A 25,727-nucleotide genomic window follows, 5' to 3' on the forward strand; every position below is an offset into this window, starting at 1 on the left:
TTTAAAATTTGAAAATATTTACTTTCAAGACTGAGAAGAACTCAACATCAGCAAAAAATAATGTAAGCTTAGTGAGTAAAAAAATATCTCAGGTGTTTACCTGAAAAAAAACCCACCAAATAAATTTTAGCAGAGAACAGAAAATAGCAGCAAAATGACTTCTCTTCAGGAAGTTGCATCAGCATTCAGTAACTGATGAATAGTATCCTGAATACCTTATTTTACAAATACGTGTGTATGCAAATTTTTTTCTTTTTTTTTAATCAGCTTACTTCTATAGAGGAGGACTTCTGATCTAGCTTTATCAGAACACTGACTCATTTCAACCTTTCCTGGTCGATTTGGTTTGTTTGGTATAAAAGCTGTTTGTTTAAAGACATTAGAAACACCGATTCACTATCACTACAGATTCCAGAAAATGAAGTAATGCTACTCGTGAAATCTCTCAAAACAGCACTAGTTACCAACATATGTGCAAATAAATGCTATTTGAATTTTTAAGCTTTAACTCAAAGTAATTTTCTCTTAATTTAAACAGTATAAAAACATTTATAACAATATAGTTTGCATTAAACCTTTGTTTCAAAATTTCACAAATGTTTATCTGCACATTAATGTTTATTCCCAATTATTGTGAACATCATCTAAATTGCCCAGAGAAAGACCACACTAACATAGGTTTTTTACTATAGTTTTATTAAGACAAATAGACTTCATACTGAAGTTAATATAAGCTTTGTAGTATTACATTAGCAAATAATACAAATAATGAAATTATATATTTGCAGAATTCCTGCAAGAGCAATACATTTGTGTTTATTTTTAAATTTTTAAGAATTATCTTCAGCTCTAATCACAACCAGACAGGGAAGGGGATGTGGCCCCAAGTTCATATTTAAGTGTTTAGGTTTACTGTCCAGAAAAAAAGTTGATATAAAAATAACAAAAAAATCAAAACTTTATCAAAAAAAATCCGGACCCATAAAAGACTATTGTCACCTCACTCTCTTCTTAAAAGGAACAGTTAAGTTAGCCAAATAGTCCTGCATCCATGTGCCAACTACAATTTAATCATAGAAAACATACCACCAGATTATTTCTCTGTTTCCCATCACTGCACAGGGTTCTGTGTTTCACTTCCATCTGCTAACTGTTTTATAGCAGTGAAGTGCAAAGTAAATAAGGTATGAGACACAAATATGACATGCTTTACAATTTTATTAGGGCGTGAACCATTACCCATCTTACACCACAAGAGATTACTTAGCATGCAGTACATTATTCACAGAACAAGAGACAGTTGAGACAAAAATACCTTTACTGAGACTTTTTAAGCTAACTTAACCTTGGAGCTGTTATTTTTGCAAGAATATGAAGTCACAGAATTAAAAATAAAGTAAAAAAAAAATTCAATAAGATCTTAGGGTAAATCATGGTAGTTGGTACTTTAGAACCAGCTGAAGTTTTTCTTTAAACTTAAATAAAGAGTGAGTAGTCCCAATATAATACTTCTTTTTTAAGGTAATCCACATAATGCATAATTCAGTAGTTAAAAAATAAACAAACAAAAAGCCCTAACCCAAACCAACTCACAACACTCAAAACAAATTTGAACAACACTTGATTTGCTAAATAAGAACAGCAAAAAGCCATTTACAGTCACCGGTGGGGAATACCTTCCTAAAATATTGAGGGAGAAATTTTGCCTCCAAATAAGCTCCTTGCAATATAGGGACTACAGAATGCTCTATGAAAATTCTATTTTTCTTCTTCAACACTATCCTAAGTAATTGCAGTTTTGGATTAAAACATCTAGTAACCTGCTCTGCTTTAAATTTATTTAATTTTGTTATGAGTGCACTTCACATTACCTATCTCCATCTCCTTCTCTAAATTAGGCAAGTTTCCTTTAAACAGAAGGCAGGACTTAACTCCCAGGACTCCTTCCAAACGCATTCCCAAAAGCTATAGCTGTTGTTGCAGTAGGACAACCCAGTGGAGTTGTACATTCCATACCATTCTTTTTATCTCTACACTGGATTCCAAGGTACTTTTTTTCAGATAGGATGTTCTACCATAATTTTTTCCTCTCTTCTCACTTCAATAACATGGATTTTATTGTGTACGTTTCCCAGAAAAAAAATTGCACTTTGAGGTTCAAATTGGTACTCTGTCATTAAAGATAATACAAACCAGTGCACAAATAACAGGTAGATGTGAAGTAGTGAAGTGGTGTTTTCTTCAAGTCATAAAGGAATATAACTTACTGAAAGACAATTCAGTAGGCAAAAGAGGGAGGGGAACAAGGAAAGGCAAGAGACAAATGAAAGAATCTGCTAAGTTGTTAAAAGAAGAAAAAACAAAAGCAGAAAGAATTGACTGAATCAGCTGAGCAGCTACAAGACTGATAGAGCTCGATAAGAACAAGCTACCTACAGCTGCCTTTTTGGTTTTAGACTTTTCTTCTTTATGAAATACACTATATTGCTTCACTGGTTATGAGTTCCTTCACTCTTAAATTCATTGGTATTAAAGTGTCACCATCTGTGTTTGGAGCTGGCACAGTACCTCTTTTTCCATCCTCAAGCTTTTGCTCAAATAAAACAAACGCAGTTAAAAGCAGCAAACTTAAGTGACTGCACACAAGGAGTCCTCTCGTTCTTACGTATTTCCAGTGTTTGAGCAAAAGTCTAACAAGGACGATTAAAATTTATTGCTTGCTAGCACAATATTTCAACATTTGGGACACAGCAGTTTCCAGTTCTCTTTTCAATTGTAGAAACAACCTCATTCACTAAGAACACATCTCATGTGTGACTGTAGACACTAGAAGCCTTTTGCCACACTCCACACACTGTTTTGCAGCAATCAAAATCTTCTTCTTCCAGCCCTTATTTCAACCTTTTCTGTGATTATATCGTTGCAATAGTCTAATGGTGGATCTGTGACCTAAGTTCTTCGAACTTCAGGATTAAATGTGTCTGCCCAGTTGAACATGAATCAGTAATACGCCCTTGCACCAATGGAAGTGAAACGTACTAGGCAGCATCAGCACAAACGCAGCTGGCAGACAGAGGGAAGTGATTATAAGCCTCTGTTTAGTACTTGTGAGACAACATCTGGAGTATGAAGTTTTGGTTTCCAAAGTACAGGACACACTCAAGCAGGTCCAGAGAAGGGTCACTACAATGGTCTAGGAGGCTAGAGAAAAGGATGCACAAGTAAAGGCTAAAGAAGATGGATTTGCTTAATCTCAAGATACAAAAGTGGTAAGGTGTGTTACTTCCTGCCTTCACGGATGTAATGAGTGATTACAGGGAAGACTGAATCAGATGCCTGGGAGATGCACAGGGAGAGGATAAGAAGCAATGGTCACACACTGCAGCAAGTGAAAAATCAAACCGTGAGTAAAGGAGAACATTTTCTTCACAAGGGTGGTAAGACCAGTGCAGGGTACCCAGACAGGTTGTGGAATTGCCATCTTTGGACATATTCAAAATCCAGCTGAACAAGGTCCAACATGTCTAGTTGTTTTAAGGTTGTCCTTGATTTGAGCATGGGGTTATTCTACAGTTCATCCCTATTTGCTGATACCACTCATTCTGTGCTATGATGGAAGCAATCATCAAAAAGGGCAAACTTTCTGCCAAACCTTTTCAATCAGCTTCATATTTACATAATTCTTGTCTCTGGGATCCTTGATAAGAAAGGATGCATGTCTGTGCTCTTAAAATGAGCCTTCTGCCACTGTCTTATCTTCTCTTTACCACCAAGCTTCTGTCACGCTGTTGCCTCCAAATCAATAGCTGTTTCCAAGCCCAGTAAGCACTACATTCACTCTTAAACCTGCACAGGATTCACACCAAGAGCCTAAGTACTTACTCCTCATAAATCGCATTTCTTTCAACTATAGGAATCTCCATGTGCTAAATGGAAAAAGAAGGGACGGATAAATTGCAAAATATGCATATGGGCATTACACCTCACATAGTTCCAGCTATTCTAAGGTATGTTTGTTTTTTCTTTTGAGTAATTGTTTTGTGCTCTCAAAGATGCTACTCTGAATATTGGTAGATGAGAGCGAAAAAAAATGAACTGGCCCACCATTCAACTTGAAAGAAATATAGTGATTAGTGCAAAGATGGGTCCTCGGCTGGTGATGTTTCTAAACAACACTACATACAAATGCAGTGTCACTTACTGATGAAAACCAAGCTTCTGCTCCTGAGTCTCTCTCCATCTCAGCTATTTTATCATGTCTCCTGAAAAACAGATAAATTTATTGGTGGAAATACCAGTGTCCTTCATTTTTTCTGTTATATCTAATGAGTTACAGAGATTATCTGAAAAGCTTAGTTGCTTAAGAAAAACAGCAGAAGGCTTCACACTCTTTAAACATCTGGAGCTTGAAGCAACATTTCTGTCCTAGACTGGCAAACCCAAATGACTATCTGAAGATGGGATTTATTTAGTTAGGTGAACCCTCAACAGGGTCAAACCCCTGAGCTTCAGCCTGATGTAACGCTGCAAGGTGAAACAACCATAATATCAATTTCTTTCTACAGCTCTCAATGTGGTAATTACTATTCAGAGAGATCATCTTCATTAACAGTTATCAGGGAAAGCTTAACCCCATTACACTCAAAGACCATTCCCCCAGAAATGCAAAGACCTATACAGAAGCTCCCCAAATAGGAACGTATCCAAAACTTACAGAAATACTTCAGAGTCTTCAAAAACATTTAGCACACTGAGAAGCAAAAAGCCTTCCAGCCTCCAGGGGTGAGTGATGCAACAAAACATCTGCTATATTGACCATCAGTAAGGTTGAGAACATTTGCTTCAGGTCAAGACTACGTTTTTAGCTGCACTACAGGGAGAAATCAGGAACTTAGTATTGCAATAGGCAGGAAAAAACAAGTCCACTTGGCTAGAAAGTCCTACACTGCAGGACTTCTGTTACATTTCATGAGACAAAGAGCAGACTAATTTAACTCAAGAACCGCCTGCTCAGGATCCAGGCTGCACAATGGAAGGAGTTCAGGTCAGAGAAAATCAGCATCCTCTCTCCTTGGAAAAGTGCCCTGAGAAGATGAGGGAGCCCTTGGAGCAGCACTGTGAGACCTACTGTCAAGAATTTGGGACTCCTCAGCCAGACCTGTTTCAGTTGAGTTGCCACTTGCTTCATGAGGATACCTGGAGGGAAACTGCCTCACTGATTCTGCAGTTTGGTCTCCCGAAGAATTTGGAGACCAGGTAAACAGGCATCACAGACATGTAACAAACATCCCAAGAACCAGTCTACAAAATGGTGTCCTCTCTTCAAAGTGGGGGGTTATAGTGTCTCCCAAACCCAGCCGTTATTCAGGTACCCATCACTTACCCAGAGACATGCTGCAGAATGGATTCAAACACCCCGCAGACCACGTCGAGCTCTGCAATGATTATCTGCCTTCTCTTCCCTTGTAAGAACCTCAAACTCAGACTGATACTGTCTTACTACTTGTCTCTCTCACAGAGTTGTCCTAATGGTTGGCCAGGGTGAATTTTAGATACCTGAGATCAGACTTGTTTTATCTAGAAAGATATATATGTACTTATCTACTTCATTAGCTCATTTTCTAAGCAGGTAGCTTTTATCCCAAAAGCTTATTCCAGGTATTGATGATATTGAATCTTGAATATTTTTAAACTGGTTTTGTAAAGAACAAATAGCATGCTAAACATCATTACAGTCTAATGCAACTTTTCATTAAAAAAACCCCAAAATTACACATTTTATATTCTTTATGTTTTTAGATAAAGTATGGATCTAGATAGTCCACTTTAACATACTGTTCTAACTTGAAATGTTATTTCGTATCTCTAGACTAAAATGTCAGCATCTTCCCATTTCTACCCAAACCAATTTTAGAGTTCAATTCAATCCCTACAAACCAAGCTGTCTGAAAAAGTCACAGTACTCTTTTTTACCTCACAAAGACTGAGGCTTTGCTAAATTTATAGTCAGATTGGTTTTTAAAACTGTATTTGTACAGTTCAAATGGAAAGAAACCAAACGGCTTTTCTTTTGCTAACAAGGGTTTGTGTAACAGCACACTGCACTTCATTCCTGTTACTATACCAGTGTTTTGACTTTCATCAGTCTCCATGCCAGTAAAAAGACACAATAAAGGAATTCAGACTTGATCGAGGTTTACTGTGCTCTTTTCAAAGAGAAGAGCAAGGGTGTTGCTAAAGCCACAAAAGAACAATAGTAGCAAAGTTTCTACCGTTGCCAAGTACTATGCTAATAGCAAAGTTTTAAAGGAGAGATTCACAGGCTGCCATGCTCAGAGGATGATTAAGATATGCATCAGTCCTGTGAAGAACGGAAGCAGAGGAATGTAAAAAGCAGCAACCTCTCCACTGCCTCAAAGCAGCCTCCTTACAGTGACTTACTAAGAGGTGGGCAGAAGTAATCCTTACCCAGCATCTGCAATCTCACGTGAATTTAGCACAATGCTATAAATCTCACCAGAAAGCTATTAAGACAATCCCCTAAACTGTTGTCCAAATAGCTTTTCAAAAAAATATTTAATTCTTTAAATAAAATACATTGTTTTAAATACCAGGATTTTTATTATGCCAAAATAATTTACACCTACAAATTTACACCTACACAATGGGTATCTGAACAGATTTTATCAAGTATTTATCAGCATTCACCTGGGTATCCAAATCACAAATGCAACTACCTCAGAGGCAAAATGTAGTTCTTAAAAAGCCTTGTTTGTTGGCTTTAGGGGTTTTTTTTACAGTGTTTGTGTGTATATATACATTGACATGGAATATTTTGGTGCCTCTTTATTTAATTTGCATCTAGAAAAGGACAGCTACACCTGTTTACATGCAAACACATACTGTTTTGAGAAATGTAGCTAGCTGAAAGAGTTAAGGCAAAACTTAGATGTAACTACTATTGGTAACATAGTTTCATCCTGTAAAGGAGTTCAGTGTCCACATGCCCACAGTAAGCAATATCAAACAAACACTGCCCAAAAGTCAATACTGACAGCATTACTCAACTCCAAGGAAATTACATCTTAAAAACCATTATACTCATATTATGTATTTGTGGATTAAACTAATTAAGCAGTATGTAAACCGGATGTAGCACATGTAAAGCTTTTGTGCTGGCTGGAATTCTGCACAATGCTCATGCCTGCCTTCTCCAGGGCTGACATCAGAAAATCATATATGCTCCATAGCTATGCAGCTCAGGTTTTGTTCTGCAAATAAAGGGGAAAGCAGTTCCACAGTTTTATGTTCTAGCTGGTTTTATGGACCAACACCTGGCATTTTATCTCCCTCTGTGATGCAGTTTCCTAAGACTTGCAATTCTTCTTTCAAGAAGAAACAGCATTTTAAAATGCTTGCAATAAACAGCTCTGAACAGCTTACTACCCTCCATCACTTGATGAAGTTTGTAACAACAACATAGTTCTTTCACTCACAAAGTGAGTGACAGATAAAATATGCTCTTTTCTCAGATATACATGGAAGGAAAAAAAGAAACAAAAAAAAAAGCAAATCTTCCTTGAAGATCGTATAAGACCACTTAATGGTCCACCTGAAAACCTGAGTATGACAGAGCTACAGAAAAAGGTCAGAATCCTGCTGTATTTACAAATGTCAAGGAGATGGTCTTAAATTTGAAACTGTGCTTGCTTCAAGAATCCATCCACCAAAACTTACAGCTTTAACCACCTTCTTTCCATAGACTCCTTCCACAACAATCAACAGAACTTTCAGACATCCCCACTACCACTTTCCTTAATACAACTAATAAAATGGATATGCATATTGTGAGAAATATCTCTAATTAAAATTTCAGAGACGGCCAAATAAAGTGAAACAAAGAACTTTATCAACAGTGCTGGGTGCACCGAACTCGTGACCTGGTTTGAGCACACCTGACTGGGAGCAGACAAGCCTTTTTAAGGTCTCTTGATTTACATAACCACTCCCTCGCACCTCCCATGCCAGGCCCTGCTCCCCTCTTCCTCAAAAGGCACTCTTTGCCTTTTGGTACAGTTCACTGGTTGTTCCCATCCACCTATCAGGTTGTTTCCCTGCCCCTGGCCACATGGTCCCCTGGCAGTGAGCCCAAATTGGTGTCACTGCCTTACATACTTTCCGATTCACCTTCTCTACTAGACCAGTAAGCAAAACAGTAAGTCAGCAGTAGTAACAGTGACCAGAACAACCAGAACAATAAGAACAGCAAACAAGGCAGTAAGCAGCAGTCAGTAACAGTGACCAGAACAACTTGCAACCCACCAACTCCTGACCACAAAATGGCTCTTCAATCTTCTCAAATGACCTCTAGGTATCTCAACATGAGGTAACCATGGAAATCCCTGCTTGTAACAAAACCATCCTATTTATTTCTCACAATATCAAGAACATCTGAAAGGAATGCTCCAATCTACCTAGCTCAAAAAATGTGATCAAAATTGTTTCCTTTTTTTCTCTTTCTTCTCCTTCCTCAGAACTCCTCTCCTCTCTCCACTCCTGGTGATTTCAATGGAAGCAGATGGAGTTCCCAGTGGCCTGCAGACATTTAGAGGTGTTGGAGAGAAGACATGAGTCGCCTTCTACAGTTTTCCTACTGTCCTTCCCTCTCAGGAGGAGGCAGACACATTCAGAAGATACCAGAAAGCAAAAACTTGAGCTGCATGTCCTCCCACAATTGTCAGAGCTCCTGCCACACGCAGCCAGGCAGAGAAAGAGGAAAGCTGGGCATCAGGCACATTGCTTGCAGGGAAACATGGGCAATCACATGCACATCTCAGAGCAATGAGCAGCCTTTCAAAGCCCAGAAAACAACTGAATTTATTTTCTTTATACTCAAAATATGGAAACAGGATGGGATTGAGTTTCCAATTGCTTCACAGGGCTCCCATGCTGCCAGTGTCACACGTGATGTGGTTTTTCAGGCAGGTGGCCACTGCAGGAGGGCTTGGCTACACCAAATGTAATTCAAAGCTTTGCTTTCAAATGTAATTCACTCCTTATTTCCAAGGGGGAAAAAAGGCAAGAAAGTAGTAGTAAGGAAAATACTCTAACCATCAGACACAGCCGGTCTTAGTAAAGAGAGTAAGAGGAAACTTTCATGCTAGAAAAACTCTCTGACATTTAATATTAGAGCCATAAAAAACTCAGAAAATATCCTAAGTGTTGGGAAAACCAATGTGCAATCCACTGAGATCTTCCAGTACATGCAGAACCTGAGGTAAAATCATAAAAACTCAAGTCTAAGCACAGAGCAGAGTGAAAGCATTTCCCTTCTCTCCAGCCAATGTTGCCTCATATCACAGCTGCAGTGGAAGGAACCTTTCAAGAAAACACAGCAATCAGGACCAGAACAGACCACTAGAATTTTTTCTTTCTCAGCAAATGCAGCAATTGATAAACAACACAATTTTCAGCTTCCTGACAGAGAACTAACATGTTCTGTAGCACGATGAACAAGAAATGAATGCTGTAAAAATGCAGATCTGTTTTAAAAAGTCATTAATAAATACATGTCATCGCACAGTGTGACATCTGGGCATGAGTTTTGGGTTTTCTGCATTTATGCTCAATAAGAATTTTTTATTTTGGTGACCGTAGTGCCTTCCTTTCTTTCTTTCTTTCTCATTTTATCCCTGTTTATCATTTACAAGACTGCCTCGAATTTTATTTCACCCTTTGAAGTTCAACTACAAAGTTAACAACTGATTATGATACTAGTGCAAGATAAATATACAATTTACAGAAGAACAAAATTCCATAAACATTAGTTTATGCTACATTTCAAAAAAAACAAGACAAAAAAATCAGAAATTTGTTTCACCATCAACTCCCAAATGTTTCTGTACGGTACTACATTGGGCCCGCATACATAAGACATTTAGACTGCCATCTGTAAGTGTCACCTACTATGATTAAGAACCAGGTTATTGCAGCCTTCACTGAATACCACAGGAAGGAGATACAGAAGAAAGGCTAATCTAATCATTCACACAAAGGAGCAAAGGTCATAGATGGATTGTTGCCTCTCAAAGACAAGAAGTAATTACTTTTATAACAAAGATGAGTTTCAACGTTAATAATAATTTTTTTAATGGTGCATGTCATACAACAACATGGGGGCTTCTTAACTTTATTATGGTGAATACTGATATGTGCATTGAAAGCTTAAACAGGATTTTATTCTTTACTGTCCCTTGCCTCCTTCAGACAAATTCGTAATAGCCCTCTCACAGTTGCTCCTTTTCCATTTCTTTAAAACAGCTTACAGCATTAATGTTACATAAATTTAGAATTTCTGATTAATAATCTACCAGGTATTTGTAAAGACCATACAATATATTACATGTTATAGTTATTAAGAGTTCATGAGTTGGCTGTACATCTAATTCTTCTAGAATATCTTGGCAGTTTACCCTGGAGTCACAGATAAAAGTCTATTGCTCTTACTCCATGAGGACCTTTCTCTCTTGATGAAAAGTTCAGCATAAAATAGTCCCAAGAGTACATACAATACAGAAAAATACTGCTGTATAGAGCAATACCAGTTTTTATAAAACTAACATTATATCAATTCCTGCATATCACTGAGTATGGTATATAACGAGAATGAGGTTCTAAAAGCGCTATTGAAAGTCATTATGTTTTAATCTGTATCTCTAACATTTTGAAGAATTCAGGTTTAAAGAGTGTCTAGACGTGTTTTTCAGCTTAAACTTTCTTGAGCCAGGCAGCCTTACTTCACGTAAAACTCACTACCTATGTAATGCAACTACTACCTATATAAAGTAATCATATGTAAGATCTGCACAACTTCTATCAATTGCTATTTACAATGCCTGCTTTCAAGACACAAATCCTGCTGGCTTTTTAAGAAAATCTAAATTCTCATGCTTTGCAAAATACAGACAAGTAGCACTGCTAACCATTTGCATATGCCTTTAAAACCCTCCTTCTAGAAACCCACTGCTTCTTCATGGCTCTTATCTTTTTAAGGTTGTTGTATTTAAAACAAAATAAAATTGTGCCTCACTTATATACCAGAAAGATCCTATGGTAGCCACAATGTTCACCTGAAATCTGTTGACAAGGATGGGGGTGAACCAAGGATGGGTGAGTTTTTTCCAAGAGGGTTATGTCAGGAAGGCTATGTCACATTACTCACCCATGCTCATCTTAATAGGTAAATTTTCTCTGCTTGCAGCCTCCACAAGGTGTCTCCTGGCCTCCATCACAGCTTCCTTTTGTTTGAGGTTCATGAAGGACTCCCAGAGAGCTTTGGCAGCTGGATCACTATAAGAATATGACAAGGTTACACTAAACATTGCTTGAATAATGGAGTAGGCTTAAGACAACATTTATATTTTGAGATGAGTGCTTCTACTTAGTAATCTCTGAGGTGGGAAGGATACAAGCAAAAATAAAGTGATATAAAAGCTTGATTATTCTTACCAGAACAGTTGCTACAGTTTTAGAAAAAAGAAACTAGATTTTTTTGCTGCCAACTACAAAGCATTAGAATTCACATATGATAATTAAGCATGTAATCCTCAAAGTAACCACTACTGTTTAACCACGGGAATAGCAGAAACAGTCCAAACTACTTCAGCTACCAAAAAGCTGTGGAAAGGATAGGCTCTAGCTTCATCATGGGAGTTTAAATCCCAAAGCCAGTACTTCCAATTCTGAAGGCTGTTGGTATGAACTGATGAACTTCCAACACTCTGGATTCACGGATTCTCCATACATGAAAAGGATAATGCATAGCAGAATGTAACCGTCCTTATGATTGCTGTTCTTAGAGATTCCTTTTTATCGTTGCTGTTGCTAAACTTAAATTAGGCTTTTATGTAGCTCATTTGCACTCAGTTTCCTGTCAGTTTTCTCTCTCCTCCAGGAAACTGCATTTGTTGCTGGTGTGAATGAATTCAGTGTTTTCTCAGTGGCAGGGGAGAGAAGGGAGGAAAAACCCTTGCTTGGGGCTAAAGCCACACATTGAGATTAACCATGTAGAATTTTTTTTTTAATTTATTTTCTATTTTAAAGAAAAAGCTTCCCTCTGTTTTTTCTTCAGGAGACCCTTAACTCCTAAATATGTTTTGATGTAATTTACAACAGGCTTATAAAAATGCCAAAACAAGCTTTGTTTCATGGAAAATAAGACACCCCAATAATTCATTTGATAGCCATTACAGAGCAGCTGTGCTTATGCTCTGTTGCAACATCAGGGCTGTATTTAGCAAATCTGAGCTGTCTCCCAAATCAGGTAAGAGGACTGCCAACCCCACTCCAGACATCCTAGAAACCCACATCCTCTGTCAAAGCCTGAGTGGGTGGAAGGACCATGGGAAGAGCATTGAGTTACTCTTCTTCTGAACTAATTGTAAATGACTAGGAAGAGTAAATTTCACCCTACTGTCATGCTTTAAGAAAAAAAAATATTAAAATTAAATATTAAATGAAATTTAAAAATTAAATTTCCAGTAACAGGGGCAGGAGGCAGCACCTCCCAAAAGGAGCAGGGACATCTGCAGCAAATCCCTCTACTCCATCGCCAAGTGTGATCTGAGCACTGATGCTGCAACTGTTCATGGGCAGCGGCTCCAAAGGGATTCCTCACAAGAAAATGCACACTGATATTTAACATAAAATAGTGCAAGAAATAAGGAACATATTTCCAAAGCAACTAGATGCTTCAACACAATACGAAAAATTTCTTTATGGAAAGGGTTGTCAAGCATTGGAACAGGCTCCCTAGGGAAATGGTGGAGTCACTGTACCTGGAAGAATTCAAAAACCAATCAGATGTGGCACTTTGTGATATGGTTTAGTGGGCATAGGTGTACTCAGTCAGAGGTTGGACTTGATGATCTTGGAGGTCTTTTCCAATCTTAATGACTCTATGATTCTATGATCCTCAGGTATGCTATATTTATACACTATCTACTCAATTACGATGCAGGTCTCCCCACCCGGCATCACTTTTAAATGCAGCCTATTGATCCTGTTCACAGGGTATGTCTCACTGTCATTTACAACTGTGCCTCACATGTGAATTTTACAAGGCCACTGCCTTGCCTGTTAACTAATCCATTCCTGAACATGCAGTTGCAATACCAAATCGAGAGAGATCAGGAATTGGGCCTAAATGAGCAGGAAGCTAGTGTTAAAAAAACTTTTTTCCCTACTTGGAAAAAACCTCAAGCTTCTTTTCAAGATTTTTAATCTGTTCTTATTTTCACAATTTTCTTCATGAACAAAAATGTAAGCAGAGTCTCACATAAACATAGATGACAGGAGCTAAGCCTTTCAAACAAAGGAAAACAGGCAACATAAGGAAGCTAAAATAAAAGCCTCCGAAATTTTGCACGTTTTTGTAGTCTCCTCTTTCTTACTCCTGTACGTCATAAAGATATTTAGCAAACAATAAAGTGTGGAAAATTCATCCCCAAAACATCTATAAACCTCAGTAAAAGTAAGAATTTACATAAGGTTACACCATTTTTCCAGCTGTTATCCTTGCTTTCTGCTCTCCCTTTCCACACCATGTGTTGATTAGTCCTGTCACTTTAGACAGTAAGGTCTTTGAAAGCATCATGCACTATATTTGTATAATCATTACAAGTCCCTGTTTCAGCTGGTACTTCTACTTGTTAATATTTTAAATTATAATACCCCTCCAAAATAAGAGACTAAATATTTTAAACTAAACAAAAACCTAAAAATATATGAATAAGTCATACTAATGCTTTAAGAAAAAAAAAAAGGGAGGGGTGTTGACTTGCTTTTTGCTTTGTAATTTCTTTCTTCCTCTTTTAGCCACAGTAGGTTTTCTTTAATCCCAAGGACTAAAGTTTGAGGGATCCCTGAGGACTCCTTTAATACACCAAAAATAGCAGAAAGCAAAACAACTGTGGTACAGCCTAAAAGCAGATGGGAGTCAACCACACTCCTGCATGCCTGCATCTCTGTGTAATCTATTGAGTTTCTGTAGACATTTTTCTTCCCACTGCTTTGCAGAATACCTAGTAGTTTAGGTATCATATATAAAACAATAGATAAACAGGATGAGATCAATATATATCAATAGCTAACACAGTCAACTGACTAGGTCAACCCAGAGAAAGCAACAGTTCCTAAACTCAGCCTTTTTTTTTTTTTTTTTTAATAGGGAAAAAGAGCCACAAAAGTACTACTGTGTTTTCTGCTGCAAACACTTTTCCTGTTCCCTCTCTATTACCCTTTCCGAGAAGGGCTTTTGCTTTGAAACACTGCCCATTCTTAACCTTCATCAGTGAGAAGACAGGAATGACTGCTGGGAATGAGTCAGTAGGATGCAGTACAGGGCTGTGGTATTGCCTCCTGCCTGATCTGAGAAGTTACCACATTTTCCTTTTAGAGATTTCTAACACTTGGACAATATGTTATCTTATCTTCCCCTTTTGGTGAGACATTTGTCTGTGACTGCCTTCCAGCCCTTGTCACGGTGCCCTTCCCCTCCTCTTTTTCTCATCTGAGTTGCTCTGCTTTGGTCCAAATGCCCTAATCCGGTGACACTGGTAATCAGTGATTTGTATGGGATCCAGTACCCCAATTCAAATTTCTCTTTTCTCTTGCATTCCTTGACTTCTCAAGACTTATTTATCGATTTTACAGGTTACCTAGTGAACCGCTGCACTCTGAAAGTAGTTTTCTGAAACTAAATAGTTTGGGGTTTTTAAAATACTTTATGCATTATAAAACGCTTAAAGATATCGTCTGAAGGATGAGTTTTTGCTTGAGAAAAAAATAAATTCTTTACAGTTATACTACAGTGCAGCTCAGGAACTCAAAATCACCCTTCAAAATAAATGTCACAAAATTAGGCAAATATTACAGTGCCCACTTCTGCGTATTTCTATTACAAAATGTTTTGCAGGGCACTGCAAGCCTGACAAAGAGAACACTAAAATTCAGGGGCCTGTGAGATTAACCAGTTTCACCAAGAAATCTGGAGTTTTGCTCATGGGTTTGATACCCACCCTGTACCTTCCTTTAGTTGTTATGGTCATTGTACCTATTAACCAGTCATCTCAGAAAACAGAATTTAATAGAAACAAGTGTAGCAGTTACCTGGTAGAAAATTGGAAGTTTATTAATCAGAAATACTGCATTATGTCCAGAGATAAAGCTGAAGTCTGTGAAAAGCCCCATCAGACAGAGCTATACCATTCTATATACATAAAGCAGTCTTTGACAGACATTTGATAATTGCAAATTTCTCCCTTCCCCTCATACACAAACACACATTTTTTTTAATGAGTCATTCTCTGTTACAAAACTAATTAACACTTAACTGCATATAATTCATACTTTAAAACAACAATAAAGAAGGATATAAAGAAAGACAGAGAAATCTAGACAACTAAAAGATGCAGCTTCCCTACTGGTATTTGCATGCAGTTTTCAAAACTGAATCGTGAAGACAAAGAGGGGGAAAAGGACCAAATCATCCGATCCATAATCTATACGAATCCTAAAATGAGACATCAACTGCCAATAGTGCCAGGAGAGAGGGGCTGATGAGAACCAGGTCAGAAAGACTGAGATGTTCCATGCTGACTGAAGATACCTGCAGGTGCTTCAAAGCAGCTCTGATTTGCAGTCTCCAGAGGCACACTTTCTTTAATTAAAGATAGGAGAGGTGGAAAAATAAAAATCAGTAACAGAACAGTTTAACCATGAAGTAGCTAACTAGCTGGCTTCCCAAATTTACAAAGGAAAGACCAAACAATGAAATCTGTTGTTCACTGGTAGCAAGATGCCAGGGCTACAAAGCCAAAGCCCTAAGCAGAAATAAGGGTGCAGTTTGGTAAGCAGTTCTTTTGGTGATGGTGTGCTAGCTTCAGCAACACTCACTGTAGGGGAGCTCGTTCTCATTCCCATGGAACGCTTTTCAGCAACACGTTCCGTGGGGGACAATGCATTGAGTCAGACAGGAAAAAGTTGGTTATTTTTCAACACCGCTCAGATCACTATATTAATTTGCTCCATCTAGACATTTACAAGTTGATAATCAAATGTCTAATCTTGCGCCTTTTAAAATAATTGTAACTTATTCTTTTGATCTGGTCTGGTCTAGTCCTGCAAGGACAATATTGCCAAGTTTATCTGACACAGAAAGTGCCCCTACCTACCTGTGACTGTCTGTAGGCTGTCTCAAAGCTACTCATTTTGAACATATTTGGGGAGAACAGGGGAGGTTGGTGGCACCAAGATGTGCTATCACCAAGCTGGAAGCAGTAGTCTGGAAATAGGTGAAATCAAGTGCTAGTCAATGGAGAACAAACTCTCAGAGCAGACGCAAAACTAAAGTCAAAGACTTTAGTCTTTGACTAAAGAAGTGCACCTGGGGGCACCTCCCTTGGAGGTCCAATACACAACACCACAATTTTACCCTTGGCTGAAATGACTAGTGCTTTGAATAGAAAGATATTTACTTCCCTTACTGCTCCAGGTCTTGTCTATCACTTATAAATTATTAAAATATTGTCTTCCAGGTCTCTAATGCAAGAGCAAAAGGGCAAGAAGCAATAAGCCTATACTAGAAAATAGGTCCATTCAATCACTAAGTGTTCCCATTTACAATTACATTTTCAGATACATAAATAGTCCATTCCTAGCCCCCTTAGCATTTATAATATTAGTTTGCCAATATATTTCCTCAATCAGCATGAATAATTAACCAATAAGAACAAGTCAAACACTCTTGTCCAAGCAGCCTACCATAATCACCAAAATTATCAGCCACATCAGTAGTCTCTGGCAAGCCATTGCAAATTACTTTGATGTGATCTGATTCCCAGTCAAGGAACATAAAACTGACATGCACATTATCTATTACTGGATTTTTGTCTGGACTTCTTTGCCTAACAGGACAAGTTCAGGTCATCCTGTTTTCTCCTTATAAAACACTGGCATTTCTTTCAGTTACATGTAACCCTTGCCATGTTCCCAGGCTTACTGAAAAACAGGTCAAGAGTCTCTTCCATAACCTTTTCAAAGGCCAAATTGAGAAATCAGTATCTATGTACAGTTTCCTTCCCAGATCTCCTCTCGTTCAAATTAATAAAGGGAAAAAAATTGTACAGTTTTTCTTTGGTTTTAAACCTCTTGGGGTCAGGTGAAAGCACAGCCAACAGCAGAAAAAACAAATAACCAGCTGGAGAACATCATACAAGCAATATACTAAGGAAGGAAGAATAAGCAAATGTGGTTATTTCTACACCTGGCAAAGGGCACAGGATTTCAAAGAGCAATTTGCTGACACAGGCTCTGAATAGGTGACAGAAAATAACTGTGAGAGGGCTTCAAAAATTAATCAACTGAAATGACAGAATTTCACCATAACAAAGTCATGTTTGTACTTTCACAGATAAAAAAAAATCAGAAAGAAAATTGTGATACTCTCAACATGTGACAGATTCTGTGGTTACTGTATCAGCAAAACTTTCACCTTTCGTCTATGTAGCTTTATAGCTCAGCTGCCTCAGCTGCGCCTGTATATTTTTATAAGAGGAAGGGAGAAGGGAAAAATTCAGTAAAGATTAAATTAAAGCGTCATTAATACCACAAAGCTGCCCAAAACTGAGTGACTGCTAAAAAAAAAAAAAAAAAAAACCCAAAAAAGTAAGCATGCTGCCAACTATTGCCTTTGCAATAACACATTTGTCTAAAGGCAATAAAACGTCCACACTAAGTGCACAGCACTTCAAAAAACAACACCAGGTGGTCAGAAGGCCATAACCATGAAGGACAAATCCATTGCTGGCAATATGTCATTTGAATACCGATAAACCAAATAGAAGCACAAGCCTGCGATAAGATGCAGTGATCTGGCCATGAGGCTGGAGAGAGGGGCCTCATGGAGGCTGGAGAGAGAATCCTGCCTCCTCCAACTGCCCTGTTGTTTCTGAGACGGCTACACCGGATATACTGTGGATTCCTGGGGACAAGTGCCAGCACGACAACTGGGGTGGGGATAGCCAAGTCCCTGGCTGCACCCCACTCCTTGCAGAGCAGCCCCCCCCGGAAAGAACCAAGATGTGGAACACCCTCCCCTAAACAGCAGCTGCTCCAGGTCACAGGATTGTGTATGGAAGCTGCAGGGAATGCCATGTGGATGAAAAGAGCTGACCTCCACATCGCCATGCTCCCAGGACACAGCTGGCCTCAGAGAATGTATCTGCTCTTAATTTCACCTTTCTAAAAGTGACCAAACGGCTCCAATACAATTTACCCAAAATTTTTCCTACAGAAACAGCTATCAGTATTTCCAGGAGTTCAGTTTCTAGCGTGGCTGTGACTTGTGTGCATCCCGAGCACATGCACTTGATGGGCTAGCCAATGTGTTCAACTAAAGATTCAGCAGGAAAACAAAAAATCCTCAAAATTTTTATTTTCAGATAAACAGAAATTGCACATCCTCAAAAGGGACTAAATCTATTTATTTCTAAGAAAGTAAAATAAATAAGTTTTAAAGTGGCCCTTAGCAGTGGACTGTAATTCTGCTGGTGGACATTTTGTAGTTGGAAGCTCAGCTCAGTTTAATTAAATGCCCCTCAGACAGTAGAAATTTGAACTATTTTCTGATCCATTCTAACCTGAGGAAAAAAGTAAACAAAAACCTAATGTCATCTTTGTATTGTGCTTGAAGAAAACTGCAGGAGCATGGATATTACCACCTTTGTCATAGATTAGTAAAAATATTGCAATGTAGCATAACACACAAAACATTTTGAAAAACAAGCTCTTCACAGCCCTTCAAGTTAGAACATTATTCTCACATTCTCACATAGATGTATGTTAAAATGCCTCCATGTACTGGTTTTTACAATTAGAACATACAAATGGTTCCCAAAAAAAAAAAAAAAAGTCCAACAGCCAACATTAAATAACATAAACATGTTTCTAAAGAATTTAATGCTTATTTCCCAGTTTCACTCCAAGCCCTCAAGCCACTTGGTGGGTGTAATCTGTCCTAGACTCAACTGTGGCTGTGTACTTTGGCACAGAGTCAAAACAGAGAGGTTATTGTTTGATTTATATGCCAAGAGCCTCTTAGATAAAGGGCTAATGGCAGGCTGATAGATTCAGCCTTTGCATGTGGTGTTTATACAGACCCTTCTTTCCTCTCTCTCCTTTCTGCATATACTCCAGGAAGGCTGTGTCACATCAAGATCAAGTTAATTAATTAACTCATACTAGCATAATTTGATTGATAAAACAATTGATTCACTAAAGGTCATGGGGAGTGCTGTTAAAACACCAACTTTTCTACCTCAACAACACATAAGGTCTTGAGATTTGCATTTTTCCACACTGCAAACAGGAATTTTAAAGAAATAATGCCACTACAAAAATAGATGAAAGAAGCTATGAGAAACTAATCTGTCAATTAAAGTGCACTGCAAAGTTCAAAAGATATTTCAGTGCTTCATAAGATATTTAAGCAAAAAATAAATCAAGTCCTACAACAGAAAGGGTCACATAAATGAATTTTCTATATTGTTAGTTCTGCAAACTATTGAACTTTCCCCAAAAGAAAACTAAAGGCCTTTCCAACGTGATACACTTTGCTACTAACTACATCTACACCAGGAGTATTTCCTGGTATATAAATGTTTCTGTACCATTAAAGCATAGTCCTATATGCCCAAATTACTATTTATTAGATGTAACAAAATTTCATTATCAAATTATAGAATTACTTTTCTGCAAGACACAAGCAGCATAAATTTTTAATTAAAAATATAATCCCATTCTAAAGATACAGAAAAAAAAATCATTAAAATAAGACTAAATTTTTAAGAGCCTTTTGCCACCAATTTATTTTAAAACACTTATTTTAAACAACCAATGTATAAAACAGAAGCTGCCAGGCATTTTAAAAACAGTTCTGAAATAATATTTGAAGTGCTGGAAATCAGCTTGCAGCCAGCAAGGCTAAAGTACTGTAAGCAAAACTAGGAGCTGCTGATCAGCCACATAGTTCTACAATGGATTCTCCTCTGGATTACCTGAAATATCTGTAGTAATAATAAGGGTGAGAAGTAACACATTTATATCATGAGTTTATTGTTCAGTTCACTGTATGTAGTTCAATATAGAGATATAAATACCAAGGAAGTACAGTATTAATTGGATTAATACATAGACTTGTTCATCAAACGACAAAATTTGCCACTAAAAGTCAAAAAGTTTCATAATATTTTGCCTCCTCTCCCCTGTTTTCACCTTGGCATGGATCTCCCTGTGCCAGTAACACTGAGCCAGCATAGAGAATCATGTTGCACAAAGTGGGAAGCAGAGAACTTGCTTTGCCTACTCCTTGACAGCTGGGAGCAACTTCCAGGCAGCTCCACAGGATACAGCCCACGTTTTCCTTCATTACTGGTTTTGTCTACAGCTGACTCAACATGGCCATAAAAAAAAAAAAAAAATCCAACAGGCAGAGCACAGGGGTTACTCTTGGAAAGCTCTGGCTAACAAACGAAGGGTACACTGTTTAGTGCACAAGGGGAAAGTTGGTTAAAACACAGCAATAAGAGAGGGAACAGTTGCAAGTTATTATATTCAACCTATGATATTTAGATTCATAAAGGAATACGTACAGATACTGACACTGCAGGGCAATGCTGTACACCCAGTCAAGTTAACTTAAATTTTGCCATCATTTTCAGACAAAAGATGATAAAACAGACTGCTAATTAACATTAGGAAAACAGAAAATAAGATACACCAGACGCAACCAGTGACTAAGACCAATAGTAATGGGAAAGTATTATTTGAATTTGTTACTGAGTATCATGACAATAAGTTTCCATTCATCTTACAAAGAAGCATGTGAAGTGTGAAACAGGATTTGCATGGACATAGTAGCAAGGTCTAAAATATGCTGAGAATACACAAAATTACAATTTCATTTCAGACAGACAAGAACTGTGAAAGAGTGATATCAAAACAGCTTTTAAACAACATTAGCATTTAAAGTTGCAGAAGTGCTATATTTCATACAAACTACTGTGCCCCAATAAAATCATGACTGCTATACTCCAAACCAGGAAGAAATATGCTCCCCGTTTTCAGTAGAGCATGGGAAAACTTAAAAACAAAACAGTTCAGAGGTACTTACAAACACACAGCAACCCCAAACTGTCCCACAAGTTCTTTGTTTACCTTTGTTTACCCAAAGCTCTTTGCTTTGGGCTAAATTCTTTTTCCCTCCCTCAGAGATAATGGACAGTAAATCGGACTCCTAAAATTTGATATATTTTTGGTTCCGCGGGTGAACTGAATGACAATAAAATTTAACAATTAATTATTTAAAAGGTTGGCAAGGATTCAGTTCACATCAGGAATTAATTAAAAAGAAGGGAGAAAATCCTCCTAAGAAAAGTAAATGATAATATAGCATTCTACATTTTGCCTTTTTTTTTTATTAAAAATTAAAAGAGAAACTTAACTTTTTTTGGCTTATTCATTTATCTACTTTACAGATGGCCATAGTTATAAATTAGACTATGTACACAAGTCTGATGAGTGTGGTCAACCACCATGTGAGGCAGGTTTGTCTCTTGCCAAATCCACCATCTTCAGTTTTATCAAACATTTCCTCAGTCCAAGCATCATGTAAACTTGTAACGACAAGCATTTTAACCACAGTCTTGTTTCATGTTGATCTAAATACAGACATATTTATATATATATATGCTGTGATACACATACAATAAGCTTTTTGGCTTCAGAAAGCCAAAAAGCTTAACATATACACTTTAGCATCTATGACACAAAACAACTTTACTTGCTAATAACCACATACATGAGACAATGCAGCTGCGCATTAATGATGTTATTGAAAAGTAATGCAACTCCACTCATTTCTGCTTCCAATATCAAAGAATAATAGTATAAACCAATGGCACCAGTGTGCACTAAACCAAAAAAAAAAAAAAAAATTCAAGCTAGCAGAAAAATAATTCGTGGACTGTATTTTACCATAATAAAAGTCAGCACAAATGTATGCATGCAAATATGCACACAGAATATCTGAAAACTCTTATTCTATTCCATTTACATAGACTAGTAATACAAAATTTCTGTTTCAGCTTAATACTAGAACACTTGCTTAGTGAAAATTTCTTGGAAAACATTCAGAACTTTTTTTAAAATAGAATTTTACATACACATATATTTTCAAACTGATATCCTCTAGACAGACAGCACTTCTACAATGTTTCATCTGATTATACACAGTCAGTACAGCATTTTCCTGTGTTAAAAACCAAAACTACCCAGTCCAACAAATAGTTTGGGGAGCTATGGGTTCTCATCACCTTTGAGTTCTGTTTATTCTAGCTATTCCCAAGATCATTAATATCCACTTGAACCCATAAACTTGAAGGTCAACAAAAGGTGAAACATAAGGAAACAATATAATATGGAGTATTCCACTGGATTATATGCTGTGAAACATAAAGGCAGTTTCCTTAAACTACACTTTTTTTTCTTTATTCCTTAGTAATAGAAAAGATAAGAACATAAACTCCATATTGAGCTAGAGTTTAATTTGGAGGATTTACAGAGTGACTAGCAATTCCTTTTATAGAGAAATTTTAAAATTTACTAACTGTGCCTTTCTAGAAAATGCTATATAATCAGAATAAAATGAGTAAAAAAATATTCATCAAACACTACACAGATGGAATAAAAATATAGCCCAAAAATTGTAATATTGTATAAATATCTTATCACTGTTACAAGCAACATAAACACTCTAACAGAAGTCCACACTGATTGTTGTTGTTAAGCTACAACAGTGACTTGTTCTATTACATGTATAAGCTTGTGACCAGCAACACTGAGAACACAAAAGCCTTACAAATACATTTCTGCAGCAGCTATCAAATCTTTTGTTGGGAAGAGAATTCCTCTAAGCAAGTAAGGCTGCTCCAGCTGAACGATTTGAAGAAGCAACAGCAAAAGCATGAAATGGCTGGCAAAGGACCAGGCGCTCCCGAAATACATTTCTGAAGCCAGCTCTACTCACAGTCTACAAAACCGACTGCCACTGATGTTTCACACCATTACACGACTACTGTGCAAACTGCAATATGTTTTTAGTCCTCATGCTAATGTTGGAAGATGTTACCCTCAGGCAAGTCTTGAGGAAACAAAGACACTTTGGGATAGCAAGGGGTTAGGAAAAGGAACCCATGCAGAGCTGCTGCTGCTTACCAAGCTGAGGCAGGAATGAAAGGGAAGCATTAGTCATGCAAACAGCCTGGAACAGAAGCCATGCCTGGCAATTGTACCAACAAGAAACAGTTCATCATCCTTGCCTGAAGTCCTTTTATGACAGTTACTTACTGACTTCAAGAACCTCTGAAGTTTATAATCTTGCATGATTATTATCCTGCAACCAAATGTCTCTGATTGTCTTAAAATATATGAATTCCAGTGTGTCTTTTTCAAAACTTGGATTATCTCAAAAACTTTACTGGAAGTCAAGTGTACCAATAAAAGAGGGATTTTATTAATCTTTTTTAAGGCTTCCTCTTTTTGATCTACAGCAAGTGTACTTACCAAACACAAGGTTGGATCATTTTAACCCTGTCTGCTGACACCCTAAGCACAGGGAGATGGCAGTTTACTTAAGAGAGAATGGAGAGCAAGCAAGATGCATCTCAGGAAAGTAGGGCTGGTTTTGACAGAAGCCGACTGATGTTTAGGTCATACAAACCCTTGAAGTATTAAATCCCACCAAGCTCCATCTTGTATACAGACATGATTTTGAACATGTTCTGTGCAAAGAGAAAAGAAGATTAACTATCCATTGGGCAAAATGTCCTAGTTCTAAGATGTGGTCAGGACACTTCAAAATAGTTTAACTCTGTCCTTCCTCTAATACCTATTTGTTCCTTTTCTACATTATGTTATTTCAAAACACATAATACATACTGTTAGAATTTTCAACTATAGTCCCCTGGTAAGGTTGCCTCCCTTCTGCAACAGATTCACAGCAGTCATCTCTGTGGAAGAACCTTTATTACAGGTCACAGAACATTTACCTACTTTTCCATTATTCAAACAGTAGTACTAATGGGGCTCTCAAACAAATACGGTGATACTGGGACACTGTGGATAGCTACGCATCATACTTGGACTTGGAAAAACAAGTTTCAGCTCCAAATACATGGTAGTGTTGTCACTTCTTGACAGGTATTCAGGACTGTATTGACTCAGCATGGGACCAGGTCTAGGAGTGCTTCTTCCTCTTCTTCTCTTGCATGCCCACCCCCACAACCATAATACACTCTTTGGAAGTCTTCAAAGATTTTTCCAAAGGGTCTCCTGTAGAAAGGTAAGATGTATAGCCTTGAATAGCATGTGGATTCATTGGTATGTAGTTAAAAAAAAAAAAAAAAAAAAAGGTTATTCCAGCTGTCCACCACCATTCAAAAACAAAAGTGGCACCTAATCTTTAGACCCTGGAGCAACAATTAAAAGCAGGCTGATCCAGATAAACAGCCAAGCACACCTCAGCAATTGGAGGACTGCCAGAAACAAACCAACTGAGCGTCCAGATGAATGCTGAAGCCAGTTTGCTTCCTTCAAGACAAACAAAAGAAAAATCACTGAAAAGTGAAATTCTTTCAGAAGTGGAATTGCTCATTGCGACCTGACCCACTCTGTTTTCCAATTAGCAGATGTGGATATACACTACTTCACAAAATAAAGAGAAGGTTTGATGCTGAAAGGCTTTCCAGATACATCACAACCTTCTTAGCCCTCTTGGTCACTAATAAAGCAGCCCATCATTCCAGCACTGCCCTCAAATCCACTCTTGCTCCTCTAACAGCTGGCCAAATCGTGCAGGGGTGAAGGAAAAAAGTGCATGCAAATAATTTCCTAAAACTTTCTCATATTCATAACCATCACTTAGTCCTGTCTGAGTTTCAACTGGCTGCCTTTTAGGCCAACAAAATGGTTCAGTAAAATGTTTCATTCCTACAAGCTGCAGGATATCTTATGCAGAATGCCAGACTGTATGAATCAAATTAACTGAAAGCTTCTGAGTAGGATTTTGTACACTACTAGGTATAGCAAAATTCTTCTCAAGCAGCTCTTTAAAATGTGTATATTAAAGAGTTACTTGTCCAGAATTTTAATTTCGTTTTTAGACAAAGCAATGATTTATATGAAATGTAACGTCTGATCCTTACAACAAACATATTACTTAAGAACATTACATGTAACACAATAGGTTACATTACAGCATTCTACTCTGTGTTTTAAAGCTATTGCATAAGTTTATTTTAATAAAAATGATTCCAGGGAAAGAGTTAGTAATGAGGTGCTGACAATTGAATCTACATTCAGGGATTGCATTGGAGTGCCAAGTTCACTTTTACAGATGCACTAGTTAGCTATCCAGTAGATGTTCTTGAGGCATGTAAGACCAATATATTTTGAGTCGCATTTGGCAGCATAGATAGATGAGACAAGTGAAAACATTCACCAAGAACACAACTGAAGTGTGTTTTTCTTATTAGAGAAATGTAAGAAAATATAACCAGATACCATGGAATGCCAGGAATTCCCTCTCCTCAATGTTTTTGATTTACAAGGCC

At 37.6% G+C, this 25,727-nt stretch overlaps 1 protein-coding gene across 2 annotated transcripts in view; it reads right to left on the reverse strand.

Moving 5' to 3' along the window:
• The window catches only part of SCFD2 (sec1 family domain containing 2), a 189,351-nt gene that overhangs the window by 145,792 nt on the left and 17,832 nt on the right, over positions 1 to 25,727 (reverse strand). For both annotated transcript variants that reach the window (XM_032685875.1, XM_032685873.1), the window contains exon 3: positions 11,222 to 11,349. In XM_032685875.1, coding sequence (XP_032541766.1) covers positions 11,222 to 11,349 — 128 coding nt within the window. The remainder of the gene's footprint in view (positions 1 to 11,221; positions 11,350 to 25,727) is intronic.

The sequence above is a fragment of the Chiroxiphia lanceolata genome, chromosome 4 (genome assembly GCF_009829145.1).
Source record: "Chiroxiphia lanceolata isolate bChiLan1 chromosome 4, bChiLan1.pri, whole genome shotgun sequence".
Classification (NCBI taxonomy): Eukaryota; Metazoa; Chordata; class Aves; order Passeriformes; family Pipridae; genus Chiroxiphia; species Chiroxiphia lanceolata.